This window comes from Tachysurus fulvidraco, chromosome 18 (genome assembly GCF_022655615.1).
Source record: "Tachysurus fulvidraco isolate hzauxx_2018 chromosome 18, HZAU_PFXX_2.0, whole genome shotgun sequence".
Classification (NCBI taxonomy): Eukaryota; Metazoa; Chordata; class Actinopteri; order Siluriformes; family Bagridae; genus Tachysurus; species Tachysurus fulvidraco.
This window is the reverse complement of record NC_062535.1, coordinates 9869979-9881897: the sequence shown is the minus strand read 5'-3', so window position 1 is coordinate 9881897 and position 11919 is coordinate 9869979. Positions and strand designations below refer to the sequence as shown.

At 36.4% G+C, this 11919-nt stretch overlaps 1 protein-coding gene across 1 annotated transcript in view; it reads left to right on the top strand.

The window, feature by feature from the left end:
* sorcs3 (sortilin related VPS10 domain containing receptor 3) overlaps positions 1 to 11919 on the top strand; it is a 239359-nt gene that overhangs the window by 184684 nt on the left and 42756 nt on the right. The window contains exons 7-9 of the mRNA XM_047803498.1: positions 3392 to 3510; positions 9209 to 9298; positions 9771 to 9950. Coding sequence (XP_047659454.1) covers positions 3392 to 3510; positions 9209 to 9298; positions 9771 to 9950 — 389 coding nt within the window. The remainder of the gene's footprint in view (positions 1 to 3391; positions 3511 to 9208; positions 9299 to 9770; positions 9951 to 11919) is intronic.

Below are 11919 nucleotides of genomic sequence, written 5' to 3'. Positions count from 1 at the left end.
AGTGAACTATCGTTCACCTAACATTTTCTTTTTCTCTGACTAGCAGATTTTCACTTTAACCATCTAAAATCTTTCACACACACACACCACACCCCAAACCCCTCTCTCTCTCTCTCTCTCTCTCTCTCTCTCTCTTTCTCTCTCTCTCTCTCACACACTCACACACACGTCTCGCACCCTTCCCACAATCCCTCGCTTACAGTGTGAAGAAAAGCAGGAGCCAATCCCCTTTTCCAATTACTGAAAGAAATATGACTCTCACCCTGACAATCAGTAAGCCGACGGATATATTCCGAGACTGGGGGGGGAAGGGGTAAATACGAAGCCCCTGAACGCAAAGGCTGCTGGACTGGATTATCTTGGAGATAAACACAGCTCATGATAACCGATTAATACCACCATCAGTCTGTTTAATGTCAACCTTATAGCTCTTCATAACTCTGAATGTCAGTTAGTCAAAGCTGTCTGTATTTTAGGCTGCCTGTAGAGATGGAGAATAAGCAAAGGGAAAAGAGAAAAAGAAAAGAATAGAAGTAGGCCACTGTGTTTTTAAACTTACTGTGACTATGCGGATTTAGTGGAGGAGGAAGATCACAGGTCAAAGTGATGCATTAGTGACCAGAAAGTTCAAATGCAAGACATTGCTGTTGTGCTCAGTGTCTCAGCTTGAATTGTAAGTAAGTTCTGAGGAAATAAATAAATAAATAAATAAATAAATAAATAAATAAATAAATAAATAAATAAATAAATAGCAAAACTTAAATTCACTTGTTTTACCAATGCTTCCAATACAAATGTACCTAGTTTATAACGTATACTCAAACTTACACGGAATGGATTTGATTTGAACCTGTGCACACACCACAGTTGGAGCGCTGGTTGGTGCTGGCAGAGCAGAAAGCACAAAATTGCCAAGAAAAAGAATTTATTTGAAAGAAAAAATGAATATTTATATTTCCAATAGAATCCCAGCACCAGCAGTGAAATCAGTGGCATCCACCCAGCGCAATATAAGTGAGGTCAAAACAAATTGGTTTGACACTAGAATAGAATTGAAAATAATAATAAACAAGAAAGGTCAAAAGCAGGCAGAGCGATCAGTAAACAGGATATCATTGCAAACATTATAATACATGAACGAAGAAAAAAAAAAAAAAAAAAACAGAACAGGATATAGAGGTCAAAAGGCTTGTTAAAGTAAGAATGGGCACTGCTGAGCATTTAGTTCACAAAGTCCATGTGAGTGTATGTCTCTTTAAGCTGTGTGTGTGTGTGTGTGTGTGTGTGTGTGTGTGTGTGTGTGTGTGTGTGTGTGTGTGTGTGTGTGTGTGTGTGTGTGTGTGTGAGTGAGAGAGAGAGAGAGAGAGAGAGAGAGAGAGAGAGAGAGAGAGAGAGAGAGAGAGAGAGATAGAGAGATTGATTAAAACTCTGGCAGCCGTGAACATGCTGGTGGTGTAGTTCGTGATGGCCGTGTTTGCGGACTGTACTCTGTTCTGGGAAATGGAGTTCAAAGACAGTTGAAATGCCACCAGATTTAATCCTCTGAAGCTTTCTACAGCAGTTGCAGGGTTAAAGCTCCAGGTTGTTGATCAGAAGGACAGGTGTTCAAGCCTCAGTAGTGCCAAGCTGCCACTGTTGGACCCTTAAGCAAGGCCCTTAGCCCTCTCTGCTCCAGGGGGTACTATATCATGGCTGACTCTGTGATCTGACCCCAACCTCCTAACAAGATTTGAAGGAAAGCATTGCACTGCTCTGATGTATACGACAAAGACTAAATATCTTAAATAAGGCTGTAGAAGGTTCAAAATGCTGCTGCAAGATTATTAATGAATATTAAAATTAATCTGAATGAATAGTGTTTTTTTTTTTTAACTTCACTACATACTCTGTATATATAAATATGCAGCAACAAATTATATTTATGATTTATCAATTAATATTTCCATGAGTCAGACTTCTTATGGGTAAAGGATTTAGGAAATGAAAGATTTCATATGTAATTTGCGCCAAAATGCTCATACAAGCGATTTAAACATAAATCCTTCCTTATCCAGCTTGATAAATGAGGCTCAGTGTCTTTTGACTTTGTACTTCGTTGGAAATTACAGCTTCAGGGTGTCTACTGTAAGTAGTAATTAGCTTTTCTCCAACGTTGTTGTTCAATTCTGGTTCAGTTCTCTTAGCAAATCATCCTCAGTCCCTCAAAGTTACAAGGATATCCTCTAGAAATAAATATAGGAGATTAGCTAGGCCATGCAAGAGTATTTATATAGTTGGTTTTTTTATGTAAACTATCCATAAGCTATTTAAGTTTGTTCTTTCCAGTGAACGGAAATTGTAATATTACACAATCTTGTGCTTCCAGCCTTACCTCAACAGTTTGACACATTTGTGCCTATTCAATGAACGTTCACATAACAAAGCTAAAGTGTTGGAATGCTTCTTTTCCCGCTCAATGTATGCCCATATACTGTATAAGCATAACTAACAACAGCTAAGGAAGTAGATAGTCCATCGGCTTCAGGTTTATGTTACATTTTAGTGACGTGCAACGTTCCCAGAACAAGTTAGTTCCTGTTATCACTTTAGTTCTAGCAGTTTTAAACAGTTCTTCCCTCACAAAACATCTCACAGAAAAAATCGCCATTTGAGATGTTATGGTTTAGTTTAAGAACAACAGGCTATTTATCCATAGATTATGTACATCACCTTATATATATACCTTTATTTTTGCCGTTATTCAATAGCACAGTAAAATTCTTTCTATACATATGTATTGTTCCAAAGACAAAAGAGATGAGAGTGATCAGTGTAACATGCTGGGGCTGATGGGTAATATGGTGCAGCACTGATTTTGGCATAACATGAGACAGGGAAGAAAAAACCTTCAATACTATTTATATTAATTCTATATTGTTCTGTTTGCAACTGACTGCACAGCCAACACACAACGTTTTTCATGTGATTTCCAGTCAATGGACATGTCAGAAAGTTGATTTTTTTATATATATATTTGCTGAAATAAGTTGCATGCAAGTGTTTTTTTGACTGTCGGACGAATTGTGTATAACAATATATTTATTACCTTGCAGTACAGAGCAAAAGTTTTAAGCAGGTGTGACATTTCTTTTTAAATGCTCTTAACAATAAAAGTGTTAGTAGTTGGATAGTAAATGACTAGGGAAAAGTCTCTACACAGCTGTTTCTGTTCCACTTAATGACTGTTTCAACCTACATATGAAATTGATGATCATTTACACCTGCTTGGTATAATTGGTTAATCATACACTTTATTCTGATCCTACAAAATCCCTGACTTTGTGCAAGTGTACAAAATGCCTTGATCCACATTCTAACCTGTTTTCTCCATGCGTATGTTCTTTTCCCACAGAGTGTCAGTATATGGCATGCCGGGCCCAGGCTTGTTATGAATCGAGTAGGACGTTCCCGTTCCCCGGCTACATCGAGCCGAACTCGCTGGTGGTTCAGGATGAATACATCGTCATTCAGGTGTGAATTCAGGAGTGCACGGTGCCATATTGCACTTGTAAGCATGACACATAGCCGTGTATGCATATCCATTTATTCTCTTTTAGAATCAGCCATATGGCCTGCAATATATCTAATCCAAATCTGGTATATATACGGTTTGGACACTTTAGTGCACAAAAGAAAAGTGCAGTTCATTATTGCTAAAAAGGATGTGTATAAGTATCGTCCCTATGGTAATGAGGATGCCCTTGAGATATAAAGTAAACTGATTAGCTCTTAAAAAACTCTTACTGTTTATCATTTTGTTGTCACTATGCTCAGTGCATTTAAAGGTGGGGTCTGCGTTGTTTGAGAAATGCTTCAGAAAACTGCTTTGGGCCACCAAACAAAAGAAAAACCAAACTAACGTGTAGCCAATGAGCAAAAAGGGGAATGTCTTGTCAATCTGGGTGGAGATTGTGTGACATTAGCAGAAAGCGGTTTTAACATTGACATGGCGGATAAAAACAAAAAAAGAAAGCGAAGAAAGGCTTACGATAAGGCAAGAAGCAGGACCCGTGTTAATATAGGATCAGCTTTCCAGCTCTGGAGAGAACTGAATGTCTTCCACGTGAAACGGTGCTAAACCGTTCACGGTACAACATACAATACTACAAAAACACATTGGTTTTACCATAATATTACTCACTGAGTTCGTTTATTGATAAAAATATACCCTCAGTCAGCTGCCCAACTGGTTCTGCCATAAAAATCTGGGTTATACCTGGGTTATACTTGTCTGGTTTATGTGTGGGGCGGAGCTATCAAAATAGGGGTGGGACTCATTTGGGTTAGGGGCGTGTTTGTTTTGGTGATTTCAAATGTCAACATTCGCTTTCAAACAACGGAGACCCCACCTTTAACTCTTTTTACCAGAAGCCAAAAAATTAAATGGCTTTCATTCATAATTCATTCAAATTTCATAACTATTTCTCTTTTTTTTTTATCCTAGCAGAGGCCAATACATTCATAGAACAGTTTCAAAATTAAAAAAAGGATCTTCCATGCAATGGTCTAATGTTTCTATCTCCAATGTAAACAGTGTTATCAAACCAAATTCTGCACTCTGAGATGCTTGTTCATTAGAATCTAAAATTTAAAGTCACCATTTTTAACCACAAAAAACGTAAATATGTCTTACACTTGAAGCCAAGTGTCCTGAATAACTTTATAATCAGATTCAAAATAATTAATTTGTTTATACTGAAAATGTGTGTTATGTAGACTTCTACTTGTAATGGAACATCAGTGTACAGGAACTTTAAAAAGCAGGCTTGTGTTTGTTCAGGCAATTATTGCTTCTTGTTGAAAAACAGCATTACAGGCAGAGCACACAGTGTAACTTGATTACTTTATTATTAGTAATTAATATGTGATTCATTTACATAATGGGAATCCGACTTTTAGTTCTAATAAAAAAAATCCTATTCAAGTACATGATGCTTTTACTTTTACAGAAAATATGCTAATACTGTAATTCTGGGTATGTTTTAGGACTAAACTGACCTGTGCACCAAAATAATCATTATGTTGTGCCAGAAAAGGACTGTGTGGCAAAGGAGTGTGTGTGTTGTTTAAATCCACATTATGTTGGAAAAATTGTTACCCCATGTTCTCTCTGAAGACTCCTTTGCAATTCAATCCTCAAACCTCTGTTTATGAAGTATTCCTTGGCAGGGATGTGCATAGTGTGCAAAGTTTTAGCTAATCCCCAGGAAGTGTTGCTGTTCTAAGCTAAAGGCATGACTTTGGAGTCTGAGATTGCAGCACAAGATGCTTGATGCTTAAGATACTGTACTGTTGGTCAGAAGGTAATAAGAATAAATCACAGGGCTACCAAATAGATAAGCTTTTTATTTATTTATTTATTTATTTATTTATTTATTTATTTATTTATTTATTTACTGTATATATATATTTTGCGAGTAACACTGTTATTCCTCAACAGCACAGCTAGATGCTTTCTCCTAGACTCCTAGCACATGAAAGACACATTTCCTTCATTTGACCTGTAAAAAGTCATGATGTAGCTATTAGTGTAACACTGTACTCTATCTTTGTTCTTTGTCTTTGCCAGGGTGGAGTTTAGCAAAAGCAGAAGAGAACACAAGAGATATGTCTCTCTTACGCATGATTCAGATTCCTGATGATTCAGAGCTTAGACAGTTTTTGTTGTATTGCGTGATATTGGTTCAAGTGAGAAGCCATACAGTATTGAGTCCAGCGGTACTGTGTCAGTTTGATGTAACAGCAATATATCACGCTGAAATGTATGATTTGGGCTGTAAACACACAGAAAAAAAGAACTCTATTCAAGGCCAATATTAAATGCATCAATATCCATAAATTTCATGGGGCTCTTATCCTACACAGGTTCAATTCAATTCAATTCAATTCAATTCAAGTTTATTTGTATAGCGCTTTTTACAATAGACATTGTCTCAAAGCAGCTTTACAGGTTCAGTTCTCTCACTGATTTACACATCTTCCAGTGTTTTTGCTTGGAAAATGCAGACTTTTATTGTGCATTGTGTAAAAGAGCAAAGCTGTGAAGGCAACACAACAACCAAAACAGAAGCGTCAACAGAAGCATGACCAGAAGATGCTGAAACACAAGAACTTATAAAGGGGTCTCATCAGGGTGAAATGGGACACAGCTGTGTTTGATTGGGACACAAGGAAACATGCAGGGGCTGATGGGTAGTGTAGTTCAAACTTTGATTTGTCATAACCAAGGCAGTCCAGAGCACATTTGTATGGCTAGTTTCTGAATTTGATAAACGTATAAAGAAGAGGTACACAAATTATTTCCACATGATTAGTGAAGTTGGAAAAATTGGGTTGAAATCAACAGAATGGAAACGCTTTTAATGACATCGAAAGCAGCATATGACATCAAATCACGATAACACAGTACAAAATAACACAATGGGATATTTGTTTCTTGTTTATTGTATATGTGAACATATTGTTATGACATCAGGTGAGTGTATGGACAAGGTAAAACAGTCCTGAGTTGAGTTCAATCTTTTACGGGCAAAAAAAACCCCCAACCTTTTAATATGGCCCTTACTAAGTACATCTAAATATGGTGAACTAACAGCAACAGTCAAATTATCAGAAATATTAACCTTGAGATAAAACCAGTACCTCTCTGGCTAGAAATATGCCTTTAATTAAAATTAACGAGAGAGTCAGTAAAAACTGGAAAAGATTTCAATGTTGACACAATGCTGACCTACCTATTGTTCAAATCATTATTTAACTTCCCTTTACCGGGGTCACAGAGACAACAAGATGTGACAGTCTTCTCTCTCTGATAGCAGTAAAGTGGACTAACAAGCAGCATGTGCCTGCATTTGGGTACGACTTTGCCCATTAACGAGTGGAAGGCCAGAGGCATTGCTCAGTCCAGCTAAAGATTTCTCTTGACAACAAATAATGAGACTATTGATTGTTCTACACAATATTTACCGTGAACTCTGGAAATTAAGTATTAGGAAAGGTGTTTGAAGATGGACCCGAGATGCATCGCATGCTGCACTTAAATACATCACTATACAGGTTTATTTAAAAGCCAACATGTTTATGAGTAAATATAATGGACTGTACAGTATATCTTCAAGGGTTACAAGGACTAGGGTAAGACAAGTTCAGAAAACTAGCCAAATTGGTCAGAACTAAGACATAAACACAAGCTTGAGTACACAGGAACAAAATGTTGTGGACTAACAAACACTAGTACGAAGTGGAACAAAACCAGAGAAGAAGAGAAATTGAAATGAAATGCTGTAGCACTATTAGCTTCTATGTGTTAGGCTTAAAGCATGAGCATGAGATTTGTAACATGTAAGTGTATACCTAATGTATGTATTTATGAAACTAGTAGCATAGATCATACATGAACAGTCATGCTGAGAAATTATTTATGCGTTAGGAATGTGGTAGCCTTCTGGTTATGGTGTTAGACTACTGGCCAGATGGTCACAAGTTTGAATCCCAGATGTGTCTGTGAAATGTAAATGTATTTACAGACTGATAGAGATGGATGGATGGATGTGATGTACTTTATGAATGGAGGATGTACAGTACTTTATGTATCCCGAAGGGAAAATTTACAACCTTAAGGTTACACAGCAGTAAATCATCCACTGTAACAGATTTCTGTAGCTGCTTAACCCTCTGTTAAAGTGTTCCCCATGTATAGCAAGTGTTATATATATTCTTTCAACATATTAGGAAAAATATTTATATTGAGACTACAAAAGAAATAAAAAAAAAATTGCATGTCCTTTCTGGACTTCTGTAAGTGTTGATCACAGATGGACCTTAGGTGCAAATTAACAACTCCAAACTTATACATAAATAAACAGTCTGTCAGTATTTTGCATCAGCGTTTTGAAACAAAACTGAAAATTCCCTGTATATATAAATCCTCTCTGTGTGTTTTATACAGGGTTTTATGCTTTACAAGATAAGGCTCCCTGCTGTTTTTTCTCTCCAGGGAGCTATCATTAAATGTTAACTGTAAACATGCTTATAATTTGAAGCCATTTCTTAAAGGAAAAAAAATGTTTGAAAGCAGTGTTTAGAAGAAAATAAAACTGCATAATAAAAAGTATTCCACCATGTTTAAGCTAAAAAAGGTCACTTATTGCAGATTATTACTTTTCCTAAAGGCTGCCATGAATTCTACAGTTAATTGGTTTACCGTTTATGAATAAAGTACATTGCGTTGCTTGCAGTAATGAAAAAAAAAAAAGGAAAAAAGTGAATTTGTTATACGGATGTAACCCATTTTTCATACAATGTAGCTTCAAATAATGATAGATAATGTGTATGTATATTTTAAATGTTTTTAATTATTATTATTATTATGATTATGATGATAATGATGATGATGATGATTATTATTATTATTATTATTATTATTAACAATAGCAAGAAGAAAAACAATAAAAATAACCTTTTATTATTATAATAAGTTAATTATTGAAAAAGTCAATTAGATCTGTACTGTAATTGAGACATAACAGCACATTAAAATAGCGTATGTTAAAAGCTTATTATTCTACGTACATGCTAAATTATCGTTCATGATGATGTAGTTTGAAGGTGCAGCTTCCTTTATATTTGCTGAATATGAAGCCTCTGTTACTTTACTGCTTAACTAACTGGTTAATGTCTGCTGTTACTTCATTAATTCCTTTATTTATTCATTTAATCCTTAAATACTGCCTTACGTCTTTCATAACCTTTTTAACATTTTTTTCTATCTGTGTGTCCATATATACACAGATACTGATCTGTAGTGTGTTAAATAGTAAGCCTGGACTTTACAGTGTACAAATTTGTTTGTCTCATTCTGTCTGTATTCATTATTAACATTCGGTGCAATGTCATTTTAACACCTTTCAGTCTCTGAATTAACACGATATCTGTCTATTTATCCACTTGCACGATTGTGGCTTTCATAACAGAAACACGTTTTGAGAGATAATATAAATCTGGTGTACATTCTGTCGGTCAGCTAGTGAAATCTCTTCGTATGTCATAACGAAAATGTCATTGTTACACTGTGAACACATTTCCTAGTGTCAAAAAGACACCAAAAATATATATAGTACCAGGGTTAGGCATTATTTTATGCTTCATTTTTTTTTTGTTTTCTGCACAGGTGACTATGTCTGGGAGAGCTGCTTATTATGTGTCTTACCAAAGAGGACCTTTTTTGCGCATCAAAATACCTAAATACTCCCTTCCAAAGGTAAGAATGTAGGAAATACATTTGTGATATGAATTTGAATGAAATACTGAATGAATTATTGTTTTATAGCGTGACGGAATAGTACATTTTTTGTTTATTATTTTTTTTTTTTAGGAAAACAATGTGTGTGTGTGTGTGTGTGTGTGTGTGTGTGTGTGTGTGTGTGTGTGTGTGTGTGTGTGTGTGTGTGTGTGTGTGTGTGTGTGTGTGCGCACCTATAAAAGTTGTTTCATCTGACTGCCGAAAAACATTCTTCCTAATGCTTTCATGATCAGGCAGAACATTGTCTTCACTTTGTTGTTGTGAGTCTCTGTCAGTCAGTTGGATGTCCATTAAAACATATGTTAGACAACGTTTTGTATTAATTAACTGGAATCCTATAGGGATTACCTGCAGAGCCCTAGCAGGATTCCTGGCTAATGATCAGTCTCTTTGTTTAACTCCTACTGTCCTACTGACTCTCTCGATGCAGGACATGCACATCCTAAGTACTGATCAAGGTCAAGTTTTTGCTGCTGTGCAAGAATGGAACCAGAACGACACGTACAACCTGTACATCTCAGATCCACATGGTGTTTACTTCACTCTGGCTTTGGAAAATGTCAAGACCACAAGAGGTCTTGGGGGCAACAGTATGATAGACCTGTATGAGGTAGGTGCTCCTCATTAAGGGGCTTTCTATACATTTTTGTAGTTATGTTCATTTCTAACCGAGTCTAAATCCCTGCTGCTGGGCCTTGGGTAAGATCCCTAACTGTTTATTGGGCACTATATGATTGCCAACCCTGTGTGGTGGGTACAGCCCAGTTTCATCTATGTTAGTATATTTGAAAATAAAAAACAACAACAACAAAAAAACAATTGTAGACCACAATGACTCTCAATGACTTCATGGTTGTTAAAGCCTTTAGTGGAATATTTCAGAAACTTTTGATCTCCTTGGATTTTCAGACAGAACCTTCTGTAGAGGTTATAGTGAATGGTGCGTAACATCCCGTCAGAGGCAGTTCTGTGGGCGGAAAACACCTTTCTGATGACTGAGGTCAGAGATGTAAAAGCCAAACTGGTTTATCTAACATATCCTATCCTTACAACCATGGTGAGCTGAAAAGCATCTCAAAACACACAAACGGACAAAAAAAAAAACCAAGGTGACGTTTTTCCAGGTTGGGTTAACCTGTGCTTCATTTTATTGAACTGTAGCCTCATAATCCTGTTCTCTACTGATGGGTGTAACCTGATATACCGTAAGGAATTGTTCTGTCAATTCAGCCCAGTCTGGCTATTCTCTTCTGACCTCTGTTATAAACAAAACGATTTGAATTGCAGCCAGGAAAATGGATTATAGTAAAGTTCATGCTGGACTGCAGATGCTGAACATCTATTAGCATGAAGACAATACTATGTACAAACTCACACACGTACGTATAGTGCTCCTCAATGTTGGCTGGTCACATTACAAACGCTGCTGTATCCTTTATTGAATTTCATCCGTTTATGAAAGTCAAACATTTTTTATTGTCGATGCCTGCAAGAATATGTGACATACACTGACAGGCCACAGTAGAGCTTGGCACCTTGATATTCATTGCTGTCAGTATCAAATTGCATCACCTTAATTGCTTATGTCAACCCTAATTTTAAACCAGCTTTCATGTATAGATTTACAAGATGTATGTCCACATTCATCAGCTGTGTTAATGGAGTAGTTTTACTTCAGAAAGCACTAATAGCTATAAAGCCACAAAAGGCTTTTAATGCTTACTTCTGACAAAGAACATTCAGTACAATATCTAAAGAAATGTCCAATTTCTTTTTCTATTTTTATTTTAAAACTACAGGTTTTTTTTAACTCTTTATTGGAAAGGCACTTGTACAATCATTTCAATACATGTCATAGTGTGTATACTTATGTATGTGACAAAATTTGAATTTGATTGTAGAGAATTAACATTCAGATTTAAAGCTTCTAGTTTCATTCCAGTTCTTTTAACATTCCCTAAGAGTTGAAGCACTCACGTTCATATATGATTGAGCGGCATATACCGAAATTAGAGGTGTGCTCCAAGGTCTGATGGATTTTCAGTTCCTCATGCCACGGCTTAATATAGCAATCAATTAGCGAGTGGCAGCCAGGATGATTTCATTAAAGGAGCGATCTTGATCGTGAGGTGCAGCGACAAGGCTTTGCCAAAGGTGGCTTGACTATGACTTGCCCTGCCAATAGTGAATCATGGGGAGTTCCATACCTATAATAAGCTGTAGCATATTTCATTAGAGCTTATTGGCTTATTTTCCTCTGGGATCTCAGACACAAAGCTGGAGAACTGATATATTTGATATCTATCTCCATGTCTAAAAGTGAATAATTGATTGTTTTGCAATTTGTCTAAGTTTCAGAAAGTTTTTTGTTGGGGTGCAGAATGGGTTCTAGTGTGTCTCATAGGTTGTATTTGTTTTTATTTTTGGAAGTTTTTTTTTTTTTGGGGGGGGGGGGATTTCTGAGATGGGAATAATTATCATTCCTCCATGTATAGACGGGAACTATACTGTTCAATATGTTTGCTGTGATGGTTAACCCTGTGTGGTGGATAAACATAAGATTCCTTACAAGTAGATTA